Genomic DNA, 16957 nt, shown 5'->3' with positions numbered 1-16957 from the left:
CATTTGGGCTTTAACTTGAATGTTACATTTAAGCTGATCAATTAGGTAGCTGTTTTCTTACATGTTTTCCACAATTTGCTTTTACTTGCATTCTTTCCAGAAACTCTCTTCAGTAAAGGTTTTCCTCATTGTCAGAAGGACAGACAGCACACAGCAGATGTCAGTCTTCTGTTACCTATTTCTTGTATCCTCAAGAAAATACTGAGCTTTTGTCACATATTTTTTAAAAAATTTTAACTCTTCAAAGATGTACATACGAATACGAACAAAATCTCTATTGGCAACAGAAGGTCCTCAACTGAGTCACTATGACATACCCAAGTCACTCCTTAGAGACTTAGTTTTCTCATTCTCAACTAGAAGTAAGACTCTGAAATAACAGCCTTCAGTTTTAGCCAAGTAACTCATTCCAAGTATGTTCATTAATAAGTTATGTTATAACCTGATAACTCAGACATAACGATAGACTTAAGATTAGTGTTGCTTCCTCAAAATTTCTTTTAAAAGCTCCATTTCTTCATTTACTTGCAGGGCTGTGAATTTGAGGTGATGAAAGAAATTCCACTCAGAAATATACAGCAACACATAATCACTTAGTTATAGTCAGCTAACACTTTGCCTCTTCCACCTTCCATAAATCAAGTATGCAGAACTTAATTTGGCTTTAAGTCAGCCCCAGCACTACTACCAAGTGTCTTCCATGGTACAAAGAGACAGTTACACAGATTACACAAAATTTACCACTTCCCAGACATCAATTAATTCTTAGAATTTCCCAGTTCCAGTATTCTTTTCACAGCCAAGTCTACGAGTTCCAAAGCAGGCATCATTACACTTGAAGTCCAAAGCAGATGCCAACATAAGAGGACATGCTACAAAACAGTACACTACCTAGTTCATAACTTGTTTGTGCAGCTTCCTTCATGAAAGATCTATGTCAAAGATAGTCTTCTTTCCCCTTAAGAGTGAAAGGCTGAGAACACAGCTTCCAGTTCACAGTACAAACTTCTGTGATAAGCACAACAGACATCCAAGCTGCTATTAATCATCATTATTCTACCACATTCAGAACCGTATGTGAGACTTTCAACTGTTCCATTGAAGGACAAGGCAGTGTAGGCAAGGCTTACTGTAAGGTTTTTCCTTCAGGCAAGAGCAGCATTTGAGTCAGCAGGTTTGCCTATATAATTGACTGTATAAATAAAAAGGCATCAAAAGATACTTATTTGGCTAGAAAATGTATTTGTGACTTGGACATTTTACATAAGTTATTGTAGACTTTAGGAGGAGTGGGAGGTGTTAATGACTGATACTACCCCTGTAGCTTCCCCCTTCAATAACTCTTGCACAAAATGCTTCAACAAAGGAACACGGTTTGGATCAAGACAGCAGTTCCCTACCTGCAATCCACATACACTTCTCCATCACCTGGAAACCTAACAGTATTTTTTATGATTACAAGGATTTGCTTTTCCAGCAAGAAAAAAATTGCTAAGAGTAGCCACATGCAGAAATACAGGCAATAACGTGCAGGGTCAGAGGCCATTTGTCAGGACAAAAACTTACCCCTAATAATTTCAGCTGTCCCAAGCCTGATCTGACCTGTCGGCTCAGCCCTCAGTTAAGTACATCTCCTATTGGCAAGGAGTGCCAGCAATCTTGCCATGAGTTGTAAAAATACCTTCTTTGCTTGCAACTTGCCTCCTTTTAGCTTCATTTTGATAAGCACCTGGTTCTTGCACCAACCCATGAGAGTTAATCTGTATACACATCATTGACATCACTCATCACTTCAAAGATCCCACTATATTCCTCCTTCTCTTCCCCTTCTCCCCCAAAACTGCCTCTTTTCCTAACTGAGAAGTCTTAGCTGACTTCAGTAAACCCTGTTTCATACCTTTGATCCTTGCTGCCCTCTTCTTAACCTACTTCAACCTTATCATTTTTCAGGATTTTTTGTTTGCTTTTAAGATCAAGGAGCCAAAACAGAACAGAGTATTTGAATAACAGGTAAGCAAACTACTTGCATGTTAGCACAGTATGTTCTGTTTTGCTCTTACTCCAACACCTGATTTGCCCACCCACACCCTTTTAAGGATAACTAACACAGGAGATAATTAATGCAACTGATCATCACATACCCAAGGACTTGCTCCCAAGTACACAGCCAGTTAGCTCAGAGGCAAACATACATATACATAAGGTTTAGTCATACTCTCCACAAAGTGGGCCTCATGTGTCTCACTGAACATTTATCTACACTTCAGCTTGTTCCATCATTACTTTTGTCCTTGATGTCTACTTTCATTATAAGGTAGAAAACCAGTATTCTGCCCCACAGCAATAGATATAGACATTGATATATTCATCACAAGGGTAATTGCAATGTGTATCTTGTGATATTACCAAGAAACCTCATGCCTATCCTAGAGTATAAGTTATAAGCAGCAAGACATTCTTCACTTAATCATTCTGACTTCTGCCAGACCCAGGCATTCAGAATGCTCAGGTTCCAGAAATGACATTTATCAGTACTAATTCACAAAGCAAATGCATTCACAGAAAGCCTGTGATGTCTCCAAAGCATTCAACAAGTTCATCTCCAACACAGATATAAGCTATATTTATCATTTCCAACCAAGACACCTACCCATTACCACCAACAAAAGTGAACTCCTAGTTACAGGTTTCCTCATAATGCATTTCTCATTGGCAAAGACAAACACACTTCAATATTGATTTAGAGAACAATGATTTCAGGCAGGCAAGAGGTAAGGGACCTCTACAGGCCACCGAGACCTGCTCAGAGTAGGACCAGCTATATCATACTGCATGGAGCTTCATCCAATCAGGTTCTGAATACTGCCACAGAATGAAATTGATTCCTCAAACACTTTGGAGATCTGCTCCAGTGTCATATCAACCTCTCAGAGGAGTATTTTTTCCTTAAGTTGACTTTGAATTCCTCACACTCCAGTCAGTTCCTATTCCCTTTGAGCCAAACCTCTGAAGAAAGCCTTGCTCTACCCACTTGCCAGGCTCCCATCAGGTAGCAATAAAGGCTCCTTCCTCTCAGTCTTCCCTTATCCAGGCTCATCTTGCAGCTTCTTCTCACACACCCTTCCCTCAACTTGCTGTCATGCTTAAATAACCTAGGATGATTTCATCTTTTTTTGGCTGCAATGGCAAACTGCTTGATACATGTTCAATTTGTTGTTCACCAGAACCCCACAGCTGTGGCTGCCAAGCTGCCCTCCAGCCTACTGGACCACAGCCTTCACTGTTCCATGGGATAATTCCAATGCAGATGTGCGACTTGACGCTTGCCACTGTGTAACTCCATAAAGTTCCAGACAGCCTGTTCCTCCAGCATGCTGAGGTCCCTTAAAGTAGCAAGTCCTGCTTCCTAGTTTATCAACTGTACCTATTTGGTATAATCCACAAGCTTACTGAGTGAACTATATTCTGCCTTCAAAGAGAAAAAACTGTATTTGCCTCAGTATGAATTGACAATTAGCCACCAGCTGGCCTTCCTAAAACTGAATTCCACTCTTCAAGCCAGTCCCAAACACCCGCTTTTGCCCTTCATGTGCCTGGAGGATCCCCAGAGGAAGATTTGCCCCATTATCTTTCTAAGGACCGAGGTGAACTTGACCAGGCTGTTTCCTGGATCCCCCTTTCTTAAACCTGGACTTGAAGTCTGCCTTTTTCCACTCATCAGGAACCTCTCCCGGCCATGATGGCTTTTCAAAGGTGACAGAACATGGCATCAGCCAACATGGTACCCTCAGAAGCATCTTTTTTGGTCCATGGTCTTGAATATGTCCAATGGCTTAAGTATTATCAACTGCATCTTTCTCTCCTGCAGGTTGTGCTACATCACAGATTTTGTTTGTAGACTCAAGGATCTAGGAAACCACAGGGAACACCTTACCACCGCAAGTCAAAGCAAACACAGGATATTGGATGTCATCTTTTTTCATGCCCTCCTTCACAACATCTCCTCCCCACTGAGCAATGGACACACATTTCCTTTAGTTTTCGTTTTGCTGACAGTCACAGCAGCCTTTCCTGTCATGTTAAACATTCTTTACTTGTTCCAGGTGCAAAAGAGCTTGAGCTTTCGCAGCTCTTCATCCACACTGTGAGATATTGTCTCCATATTCCTTCTGCTTCAACCTTCCACAGGTTTCCTATCTATATTTAATGCTTCATGAGCAATTCCTCATTCTTCCATGCTGACCTTCTGCCAGAACTGTTCAACTTCCTGCACACTGCAGGGGACATGTATTGTTGTTTGAAGATGTTTCTCTTGAAGATCATTCATTTTCCTCAGCTCATCTGCCCACCAGAAGAGTTTCCCCATGAAGACATTACTAGCATATTGTGGAACAAAGTCAATTTTTTCTTCCACAGTCTGAGGTTATGATTCTATTACTCAGTCCTGACCACTTTTCTCAGTATTTCAAATTCCAATCTCTGTTACTTCAGCCAACAATGCCACTGATTGTTTTATCTTCAACCAGGTTTTCTTTGTTAATGCTTAGGAGATCAACTACAGAATCTTCCCTAGTCAGCCCACAATCACCTGCATCAACAAATTGTCTTGAACGTACCCCGGATAACTCCTGGATGCTCTTTCAGTTGATGACAAGGTGGCTGAAACCTGCCACAAACACCATAGCCTGTAATCTTGAGGCTTCTTCCAGAAGCCTAGAGGCTTCACATACTTTATAATCAGGCAGACAGTAGCTGAAACTTAATGGTGTCACTTGTTTTGGTCTGTCCTCTTAACATTACCCGTAATCTTTTAACAGGCTCGTCACCCACCCAGTGGCCAAGCTCCATGCGTTCTGTGCATTCTTCTGTGGAGCACTACATTTCTCACCTTCCCAGCTTGCCTATCCCGAAAGCCATGAATCCAGTAAATTGCCCTACTCCAGTCGAACAAACTATCCCACCACACTGCCAGAATTCCAACGAGGTGGTAAGTCTGTAGTTGTGCACAGTTCTCATTTGTGCTGCCTTTACAATGGGAGGAGAAAAAAGCTCTCACATCATGTCACCCCTTGGACACTTCCCTATTGCTCCTCACCTCTTCAGGAAGAGGAAAAATGTGAGAACACCCCAACATCCCTATTTTAAAGCCCTCCTCACAAGAAAATGCTAATATTGGAAAAGAAATTATCATCTTTGCCAGACAGACCTTGACTCTGGCTCAGAAGTTCTTGTGCCTCAAAAGACAGCTCAGTGGTCAGAGCCCTACCTTCAACAGCAACCAGGTGCATTCACTCCTATGCAAGTCTTCCTTCCTTGCTGGGACAGGCACCTAGGTTGTGAGCTTACATTCACGTCCTTCACCTTTGCCTTCAAGAGTTCTTTAGTCACTCTTCCTAACATTCAGGGTTGCCGTTGACAGAATTACTGGTGACCATATGGATATACAGAAAACACAGCAGTCAAAAAAAAAAAAGAAAAAGATGTAGTTTCTCCATAACATCCTGGATCTACTGGCCCTGAAAGGGGTGAGGATTTCAGGTCAGTAGATGGGGTGGCCTCAAACCCTCACTAGAAACTCCACCTGATAACCGCCACCCTCCCCTTCTTTCCATCAGTCCTAGGTTCCTCACACAAAACAGGAGACTACTAAGATGCCCAGAATTAGATTCAAATATATAATGAAACCACCAAGCAATATTAATGTCTTCCATCTGATATCTGAAAGTGCTAAACCTGTAATTTTAGTTACTAGGTAAAATTTTAGTTACTCCTCCAGCAGTACAAATACCAGCTAGAAACCAATGAGCTAATAAGATTTCTTATATAGAAAAAAAAACGTACTCTGTCGAAGTTCACACCTTTCTTAAAGATAGCTGAAGTACCACTATACTGATAGGCCTACTAGATACTGCTGAATGCACAACACACAATTAGCAAAACAAAATTGGTCGTGCATGTTACCAAAAGCAATAGCTGACTGAAGCATCTTCATAAGCAAGTCCTTCTGCTATTAGTTCAATTAGAACATTACATAAAGGTCCAGAAACAAAAAAAATTGATCTTTCCCAGTATCAAGTAGTACATTTCACTGCCTAGCAAAGTTATAACCCTACAATGCAGTTCAGGAAATCCTACAACAAACACCTTCAAGTAAATAACATTGTGTTAAAGTAGTTGGGCTGGGCTGTAACTGCTGAAGTCTTAGTGACCATAAAATAACACCTGATCCTTCAAGCATTTCCTAGTATTTACACTAGCCAGCACAAGCAAACTGCAATGCAAACTGCAGCCAGATTCTGGCTGACCATTAAAATTTTATATAACTATTTAACTACAAAACTGTACGGCACACTTGTTGGAATGATAGTCAACTCAAGTTGAGCAAAATTAGCATATTTCTATGTCATTATTTATAGGCACGTGCAGTACTACAGCAGCACTTAATGATCTTGTTATACAGCAACTTACTTTTTCCACACCTATGTGTGGAATTCTGCACTATATTTGTCAGACTCCACTTCTCCTTACATTAACAACAATATAGTTTTAAGTTTACCTTAATCTATCAACTCCGAGAAACAATTAACCATCAATTTCTGGATTTCATAATTACTGTTCGACTTCCAGCAGAAGGTCTAACAAAAAGTGATCACGTTTAAGTTAAGTTTCCTAGAAGTGTACACAGTCCTTACAGAAAGCTCAAAGATAAGCTAACAAAAAATTCTACACAAGAGGAAAATCTGATTTTCCCAAAATAAGCAATCATGTATTGGGATTTTGGGAGTCTGTTATGGGTGGTTTGTTTTCTGTGAAACAAAATATAAGAAAAAACATGAAATTCTGTTAAGTATATAGCAACAGCTGTAAGCATTCATCATTCCCTATCCCCACAACTGTTAACTCCTACACTGAAATTAGAAAAGCATTAATAACTGGTTAGGAACAGACACACATGATGTCCTAGATGAAAGAACAAGGCCTTCATTGCCTAGGAAGGCCCCAACTCCTTTAAGCAGACCATTACTCCACTTTTTAGATGTTGTCTCTCCTCATGCCACCTATTGTAGGAAGAACTCAAGTCTGAAGGAGGAAAAGGGAGGTTGTGCTTTCCACTAAAGTAGCAAAGTCTAAGTTGAGGAAAGCAATTAGACATTAACTTCACATTTTCACTTACTTGTAAAATTTGAACGTTATCTGCCAGTATTTAACAACTGCAGTCACACTATAAAATATAAAATTAATACATTTTGTCAGGAGCAGCAAATCATAATAAAATACGAAGCCTAAATCTCAGCTGTCCATTACAAGATCCAGCGAGTGACTTTACAGTGCAGTTGCCTGCTGTCCCCTGCATTGGTGACACTGCTGGCTTTTTTTTTTTTAGCTCTCAAGTCCACCCTCCATTGCAAGCTATTCAAGGAAGTTAACCCTTTAAGTCCAGGAACTGCATCAGGAGAGTAAGTCCAGATAACCAATAGCCAAGCATAGTAATACTGTATAACAGCTGCACTATTTACTACCAAACTACATTTTCAGTACTTGCTGGACTGCCACTCAGCTCTGTGCTCTAACGGACAGGTTTTACTTGCTATTCATTGAAGTAAAGAAAGACTTGCCTGCATATCGTCTGTTAAGAGATTCTCTAAAAGTTTACCTCAGGAGATCCAAATTTCAAGAAAGCTTTTAGCAGTCAGATTCCTTGATAGGAAAATCATTTCAGACTTTTCTCGGGCATTTTAATCTCAGTACAAAAAGACTTCCAACCACTTCTACTTTTCTATGAGGTACAGCTACTATAGCATACTAGCTCCTGCCTACTCACGCATAAAAACAGCTCACTTAACCTCCAGAACTCCCTTTCAGTCTATCCAATCTGACCCCCAGCTGAAAGCAAGGCCAACTTTGAAGCTAGATCAGGTTGCTCAGGGTCATACCATAGTCAGATTCTCAACAGTTTCAAGGACAGAGATTCCACAACCATTTCAGTGCTTCACTCTCTGTGTGGGAACATGTATTGCTAACATGTTATTAAACTTACCCTTGCTGTAAGGTTTGTCTCTTGCCTCTTATACTTTTCCCATGCATATCAAAGGAGAACCTGTCTTAATTTTCTCTCTCATCTCCCATTAAACAGGCAGAGCCAGCAAATAGGATCCTCTGCTTTCAACTTCCTTTTCTGAAAGTTGAACCAATTCACTTTTCAGTCCTTCTTCCACACATTTTGTGCTGCTGACTCCATATCTTAGTGGATACCTTCTACAGACAGCTCTGCATCTGCCTTGTACTTGAGATCACAAAACTGGGCACAGTACTTCAGGTGCAGTCTCACAAGGTCCCAGTAGTAGCAAATAATTGCCTCCTTCAACTCACTGACTATGCCCAGTGCGCTCTTCACCTTTTACACCACAAAGGCATATATTGACCCACAAGGACACAATGTTCTTTCCTGTAAAGCTGCTTTTCACCAGTTAGCATGGCATGTATACTATGCATAGAGTTCAGAAAGATTTGGCATTTACTTTTATTGACTTCATGAGGTTTCTGCCAGCTATTTCTTAAGTCTCAGATGCCTCACTCGACTAGCCCTAGTCTCCAACATATCAATTGCCCCTCACAAACTGGTAGCATCCACAAACTTGCTCCAAGTGCATTACTGAATTGGAAGAGGGGTTGAAATGCAGACAAAACGCCTCTGCACTGTTACCTAAGGTATGCCACCAGCAACAGTCCTCCAGGTAGACTTTGCACAGTGGAGCAGAACCTTCGAAGTCCAGCAGTACACACAATTTTTCTACCCATTCAATAATCCATTTACATACACTATACCTCAATCTGGGTACAAAGACATCTTAGGAAACCTCATTAAAATTCTTCAAGTTTAGTAACACTCCCTGTTCTTTTTTGTCCGCTGTCTTGTCCTGTGAACTCACAGAATTCAATTCAGGGCCTTTTTTCAGAGCAGTCTGGAATTGTGGAGATACCACAACTCTGTTTCACTTACTTTAGTTTTAAACTTATTTGCAGCCACAGAAGTTTATCACGGGTGAGCCATGCCTCTGAAGGCTTTGAAAAGGCAGCTGTAGAGTAACTCTCAAAAAATAATCAACAAGCGAACTTTCACTAACAGTTCCATTAAGTCCTATAGTCCTCACCTCTTTCTGTAAGGCAGAACACTCTCCACTGAACCTTTAAAGCTCTTACATGAAGCTTACACAAAACAAATATCATCACCTCCATCCTATCAAAAATACTTTACTGCATTTCAAGTAGTTATGGTCTCTTAGGCATTTAATGCACCTATCCTTCAAATAAAGTACTTGTCAAAAATCTTGTTTTGGATAGACTAACACTACCAAGAAAACCCATACAAAACCCTACACAGAACCATAAAACAATTTAGGTTAGAAGGCACCTTTAAAGATCATACACACCTCCCCAAACAACTAACACATGGCATAACAAAATAATAGCAGTTAAATAACTGCACCTAAGGCTACTTTTCACATAACTAAGAAAATCTAGCCATTCAGTTAAAATCCAATTACCAGGTCCCTAAAGAAACCCCTCACAGGAACTTCAACATTACATTTTATATACCAGTCAGTATAGTGGTCAAGAGAATAAAAAAAAATAATAAAAAAAGTTCAAATAATCCTGATTCAATACAACACATTCAGAGATGGAAACAAGTAACCCAAGTACAAAACCAAACAGCGCTAGAACAACAATGTCATCACACAGCTCATCTTTAAGAGGCAATGTACCAGGTCCCCAGAGTAACATAAGCAATCTCAGTGCTCTCACTTTGCAGACTTATCACCAATCTATAGTCCTACATTCTGATAAAGAACTTCGGACAAAACTGCATTCAACCACAGGACAGCAAGTCAACCTACCTCCACAGCAACAATCTGGCGTAGCACAGGATGGAAAGCAATACTCTTCAAGTTTATTGCTCTTCAACAGATAACTGAATCAACATTAAAAAAGAATGATATTTACTAACAGCATCACAAGTAGCTGTCACTTAGCAAGATTACCTCCTACCAGCTTGTACATCAGGTTTTCTGTTTCTATTACCCTACTGCCATCCACTACTGGTTTGGGGGTTTTCCCCTCTTCTTAAAACTGAGATTTACACTTTCAATTCTACACCTTCTAACTCAATTTTTCTTTGAGATCCACAAGTGCTACTCATTACCCTCCACACACACTGCTTACTGAAACAATATACCCCTAGTTCATGTTCCCATTACCCAGCAGATTAATTTACATCTGTGATTTTGCATACCTCAAAAGCTCTACCACCACCACCTGAAGGGTAATAGGCTGGTACAGAAGCTGTGTAAAGGCAACATATTTTTCCTTCTCCTGCTACTGAACACCCCTTTGTTTCCCAATATCATCCTGCCAGCAATACTGTATAAGGCAAGCGGCAAAGAAAACAATGTAGATCTGACCATATTTCTAAACAAGTTATTTAATTCTGTAATCTCACAATAAATGAATCCTCTTAGAGGCTTCTTTTGTTCTATAACAAGCTACCTTCATATTCCATGACATAAGATTAAGTTATTTAAGACAGCAAGAGAAATACATTGTTTAAATCAAGAGACTGTTAAACCTTTAGGTAGCATAAGTGGCTAAACCTTCACAATTCTTTTATTACAATCAAAGTACTCAGATCTTCACAACTTAAATAATGATACCGTTTGCTTCCATATATATATATATAGGAGTTCTTGCACATCAGAAACCAAAGTGTTAGTTGGCATCCTCACTTTTCATTCACACTAAAATTTATGATTACTTTAACCTCCTTTCAGCATGTCCAGGCAAACTTTATAACTACTTTCAGAACAGCTCCAATTTGTACTATTTCTATGCAACACCACAGATAAATTTAAACTGTCTTGTATAAAATTTAAGTAGTAGTCAAGAATTACAAGTCTATAAAAAATATTTTATTAAAATGCTGACAACTATATTGCCTTCTTCTGTATTTATATCATATGAGTACCTCAGAGTAACAGTGATCTTGAACACAACAGACCTACCACAAGGAAACTGAGCTAAGAACTGTTCCAAAACAGCACACTGCACGTTACATTGAGTTATGCTGAAATATGGGCACAACAAATTTGTGACCTGATTTTTTTTTTCTAATTACAGAACAATTCAAGTTTAACCCCCCCTCTATTTGAAGCTACTCTGTTATTATTCCTGCCAGCACAGCTGCTGTTCCTTCACTCAGCAGTTTCATACACTGCCTAACCTACTACATAGTTTACCAACATTTCATTCTCTCCAGCTTTTCAAATACCTTTTACGGTATTCCTATTCCTCCTCTTACTATTGGCTTACCTCACATCTTTTTAAAAAGTCCATTTCTCTCCATACCATTTTCAAAAATAAACATATTTCTATACTATTATCATTGCCTTTTACATATGATGAGTAAAAATACATTGTTGTTTTTTTGAACACTCTACTACACTTTCACATTTCCAAGGTAGTAAACTGGGTTGCTTGACTTCATACTTTTGTCATGACTTAACCTGAAAATCCAAGACCATTTCTAGTAGATTGTTCTAATCAACAGTTACTTGGAAATTTCCCCTTTTTTTTAATCTGCAACTCCATTTTTGTACATATCACACTGTATACTCGAATTTATCCAAACCCTTACAATACAACCCTTCCAGCTCCACTACAGACTTGAACTCTGTATTCTAGGCTGCTTTAAGAAAACAACAATGGGAATTTCAAATGCATGCCCCTCAAACACTACTTTTTCTAGACTTTCTGTAAAGTTTAACACAACCAACAAGTCAAATTGAAAAAAAAATTACGTATTTCCTTATCGAAGTCCCTGAAAAAAAGCATCTTGTACGTTTTTCCTTCCCATCCACCTTACTTAAGAACTTTTGCTTATTTTTAGTTCAGTTACATTCCAAAACACTTTGCAAAAAAATTATCACTGTGTATAAACTAAAGTGGTGTTTAAATTACCAGGAATTCATACATAGCACAGCTGAAAAACTTATATACTAAGTTACTTTATAGACAAAAGGTTTTGATGATGTTTCTTACAAATGCCATACATCTCCTAGTTCAAAGCAATACTAAATACTGTTATGTAAATTTAGTACATACTTCATTATACCACACAGTTTGACTGAGAAGTAGGAGAATCATTTGTACATATAAGTTGAATCCAATAGTCTCACTTTCCTAAAAGAAGCACTATTTATTAAAGCAGGTCTATTTTTACTCAAAACACCCATAAACTGGGGGTGTTTTATTTTTAATTCTTCTTTTTGCTAGCATTGTCAAGATTGACTGACCAGTAGGAAGAACAGTGACCAAAAGTAGTCGTCAGTTTCAGGTTCTATCAATACCTAATCATGTTCAAAATGTATTTACAAGCACTCTTGAAAGCTACACTCATCATATTATTTCTCCCCTCACACTCACCTGTGACAGTTACAGAGATAAGGAAAACAAATGGGAAATGTCAGGGAGGTAAAAAATGTAATCTAAAAAGATATTGATGAAAAAAACATCTCTCCCTGCTTCTTACTTCACAATCAAAAAAGTCACTAGTATCTTAAGACTCGCTTTCTACCCACAGATTAAACTTCAAAACTTGGTGTTTGAGAAAGAACTTTATCACAACACAACATTCCCAATTTTGGCAGAACTTCTTAAGTATTATCAGTCAAGTTCACATATGACAAAAGGAATCTGGGAAAACTGACATCCGAATTGCCCTCATCAAGACTAAAATAGTAAGTCATTTCACACAGGATGTGGGGATGCTCTTAACTTCATTGTCACTATTATCTTCACATTTACATGAAAAAATAGATTGGCAAGGTTAGGTCAAGTCTGCAACTTCACCTTTTTTAATTGCAAAAGAGGAGAAATCGCCGTAAACAAAGGGGGGGGGGGGGGGGGGGGGGGGGGGCGGCGGCGGCGGAGGAACTGCTAGTGCAAGAAGTTTGCCAGCCCTGTGAAAGCTAAGTCATCAAGACTAATTGTTTTGAAATGTGGCACCTTCTAAATACTGAAAAAGTCGTTTCTCCACAAATAAAGCCAAATACTGTCTAATAAGTGTTAGTTATCAACTAAAAGCGCCAAGGTTTTAAGCATGGGAAATTAAGCTGTTAAATGTATTTTTAAGAGGAAGAAGAACAGCTCTATACCACTTCTTAAAAAACATTCAGCCAAGTAGATCTGTCAATTTACTTAACCCTGTAAACAGGACATACCCTATGAAACACACAAAAAAAAAAAATCTGTGTGAGCTATTTCAACTTTAACACCACTTCAATAACATATAGTTTATCTTCTCTAAAGAAGCACTCCAGTAAGCTCTGGCTAAGGAGACAATCACCTAGTACCACTAAGAAGTACTGCAGTTACTACTCAACTTGACTAGGACAAAATACGCCCTCTCAACAAAATGTTTGCAAGCGCATTAGCTCCCAGTAAATTCAAATAGTAACAGGTTCCATCACCTGAACAAGCAATGATGGTGAACTACTCTGCCTTCTTCAAAGTAAATCTCACCTACATAAAGGTCCACTCTTCTGCCTTTCTCACAGAAGCCTTTCTTTATGGATATCTAGAACATTTCTCAGGGTTCTCCTTCGGCAAATGCGTGTGTTAAAGCTTAAATTAGTAATAATCGTCTTTTCTGAAAGCTACCTTATTGCCAGAGGGGGGAGACTATTACATGCAAGAGCACATTCTTACAGCAGCAGTGCCTCAACTCCCTCCCTGAAAAATCCTTTCTCAGATACTATACAAGTGCTTTATGATGGCACAGCGTCCAAGTTCCTCGGTATTTTTATCACATGAAGCCCCAGAGACTACATCCTCTAACTTGCTCCTCTTTCCTTCAAGAGGTAAAGGACACGGTTTATCCTATAATAAAATATTCTTGCCAACTATTCATTACTGCATTGGGAATACAACAGTAGGATGACGGCTTCTGATGCGCTCTTGCCCAGGTTCCCCCCTCCCGGCCCCATCTTCCACTGCTGTAAAAATGACATTAAACGCATCGCACTGCGTACAATTTAAAAAAACCCAAACTAACAAACAACAAAACAAAACAAATCTGCTCTGTTTTAGTTTCCAAATGCTTCCTCTCTTGCTTATTTTCCACAGGAAAAAGCGAAGGGGGGGGTGGCGGTGCCGGTATTTCCCTAGGAGCGGTCACGCCAAGCCCCGCGGGGGCCCCGCACCGCAATGCTGCTCAGGACGAGGAGCGGGGAACGAGAGCAGCCGCATCTATCCCCGCGCGAAGAGACGAGCGAGCCGAACTCCTAACCGCACAGTAACCGGGCACCGACTTCACCCTGACGGAGAAGAAACAACGACGCAAGCGAACAGCGCCAGGAGCGCAGCCCGTACCCCTTCTCCCCCCGCGGAGAGCGGCCAGACCCACCCTCCTGCCCTTCCCCGCGGCTGCGGGCGGCCGGGAGGCGGCCGGCAATTTCCGCCAACAACCCAAAGCCCGTTGTTCAGGTCGGGAATTACAGCGGAGAACCCGCCGCGGCGGGGACTGAGGGTGGGGGGGAAGAGGAATGGGGGGAACAACTCCAACCCCGCTACGGGCGGACAAAGTTACCCCGGGGCAGGCGCGCGCAGCGGCCACCGGACCCCAACGGCCCGAGGGAAGGGGAAGGGGGGGGCACAGGACATGGATAACGCGGCGGGAGCGACCGCGAAGGGGGAACGAGGAGGGGGGGGGGGGACGACATACGAGTCCCAGTAGAGACAGTGGCATGGGGAAATGGGGGGGGGCGGACACAGCCACAAAGGGGGAATGCGGGGGACACACTCGTGTCCCGGGGGTGGCGGCGAGGAGGAACGGGAGGGGGTGACAAGCGTGTCCCGGTGGAGGCGGCCGCAAAGGGAAATGGGGGGGGGTGCACAAAGACGGGGACGCGTATCCCGGCGGCGGCGCAAATCCGGAGCGGGGATGGTTACTCCTAGAGAAAGAGCACCCCCTCTCCTTCCCTCTCCCCAGAGCGGTGCCGGCCCCGGTGTCGCCGTCCCCCCACCCCCCTCCCATTCGCTCCCGCGATCGCAGCCACGTCTCGCCTGGCCGCCACACACATCCCCCCCCCCCCTACACGCACACAAAAGTTTCCCCCAACTCAATCGAGTGCCCCCTGCGCTCGAGGTTCCCTCCCTCCTTCTCCACAAGACAACAGAGGGGGGAAAAAATAAAATAAAACAAAAAAAAACCAAACCCAAAAAGTTTGACTTACTGCAGCAGAAGAGGGAGAAAACCAACGCCAGCAGCCCCAGCCCCGGGGGCGCCGCCGGGCGGACCCGCCGCCGCGGCGTGGAGGCGCCGCCGCCTGCTGCGGGAAGTTGCGGGCGGGCGGGAAGGGGCGGCGGAGGGAGGGGATCGGCTCCGGCCCCGGCCATGCTGCGGCTCCCCCGGCCGTTACCGGTGCCCGCGCGCCGCCGGACCCGCCGCCGCCTCCTCCTCCCCGCGCCGGGCGCGCGTGTCACTGAGCGGGGAGGCGCCGCGCGACGCTCCCCGCCCTCCGCGGAGCGGGCCGCACCACCCCGCCGCGGGGAGGGGGGGCGGAGGGGGGGCGGAGAGGGAGCGCGCGCCTCCGTCGCGACCCTCGCCCCTGCTTTCTCTCTACCCGCCCCGGGACGAGTCGCGTCGTCCACGCCCACCCCCCCCGCCTCTCCTTGTTCTGTGGGCTCGCAGGCGCGCCCACGCCCCCGGGGAGGAGGGGGGTGTCCCCTTGGCAACGCGGGCGGTGCGGAGAGGAGGTGGGAGGGGGTGGGCGCGTTGTCCTCCCCCGGGGGGAGGGGGGCTGTTGGTACATCCCGCCCCGCCCCGCGCGCGGCCGGGGGGCGCCCCCCGCGCCCCTGAGGGGCCGGTCCCCGCCCCGCCGCCTCCCGGGCCGGGCTCGGCCGCCGACCCGAGGGTTCAGCGCCGGCAAAGTTTGCCGCCGCCGCCCGCTCCTCGCTCGTGAGAGGCACTCGAGCCCCTGCCCGGCTTCCGCGGTGCCCCAGCCGAAGCAGGGAGGCGGCCCCGCTCGGGGCGGAGGCGGGGGTTCGCGCCTCTGCCCGGGGTCCCCGGAGTCCAGCTGAGGGCTGGCCCAGAATCCGAGCGGGCTGTAATCGGGTCACGAAATTTAAGGTGACTTTTCCGAGAAATGCGGTTTCTTTACGGCTTCTAAGCGCTGATCCGAACGTGAGCGTTGTAGGCACGATGTCAATGGGTGTATCCCTGAATTAGGTTTTAAATAGCAAAACGCCGAAGCTTGAAAGAACTGGGTTGACAGTCTTGGTTCTTTACGATCTAGGTGAGCTTTTTCGTATCAGACGCGCTATCCTTAACGAAACTTCAAGGAAAATATTGAATAGCTCTATGTGCCATACCTGCTGCTGAAAAGGTCTGTGGGGATCAAGTTCTATATAAGCCCCGTATTTGCTGCAATACGGTGTAACATCTGATCATTTCCTTCAATAGTGGGCATAAGCAGCGATTTCTCTCCAAGGTACGCTTGGTTAAGTTTATCAGATGGTCACAATAGTATGTTCATCCTCTCTTCAGCTGCACTGAGTGTTTGCCAATTAACTGGCCTCATTAATTTGTAACTGCGAAACAGAACAGAACTCAGGCGAAGAGTTACTAGAGGCGAACTGCTAACCGTGATTGGACGTTCAACATTCATCGACAGTCTGGTACGCAAACTGACACAATGGGAAGACCCTTTAAAGTTTTGTGAAATCAATTTAACACCGTAAAATCTAATCCTTAGCTAGGAAAAAATGCTTCTCATGCCTGTTTGCTCTGGGGCTGGGGCTCAGGGTTGCCTAGGCGGTGCACATCAACTTGACCAAAAGAGTGTAAACAAATTTGGCCAACAGTTCGTTTAAAAAAAGAAAAAGAGTCCCTACTGGATTGGGT

At 43.2% G+C, this 16957-nt stretch overlaps 1 protein-coding gene across 1 annotated transcript in view; it reads right to left on the bottom strand.

Annotated features, from left to right (window-relative positions):
* The window catches only part of NECTIN3 (nectin cell adhesion molecule 3), a 221015-nt gene that overhangs the window by 53203 nt on the left and 150855 nt on the right, over nucleotides 1–16957 (bottom strand). The window contains exon 3 of the mRNA XM_069852476.1: nucleotides 15288–16273. Within this exon, the coding sequence (XP_069708577.1) occupies nucleotides 15288–16273 (986 nt within the window). The remainder of the gene's footprint in view (nucleotides 1–15287; nucleotides 16274–16957) is intronic.

Source organism: Phaenicophaeus curvirostris, chromosome 1, assembly GCF_032191515.1.
Source record: "Phaenicophaeus curvirostris isolate KB17595 chromosome 1, BPBGC_Pcur_1.0, whole genome shotgun sequence".
Taxonomy (NCBI): Eukaryota; Metazoa; Chordata; class Aves; order Cuculiformes; family Cuculidae; genus Phaenicophaeus; species Phaenicophaeus curvirostris.
The sequence above is the reverse complement of the archived record's forward strand: the minus strand, read 5'-3'. Positions and strand labels throughout refer to the sequence as shown.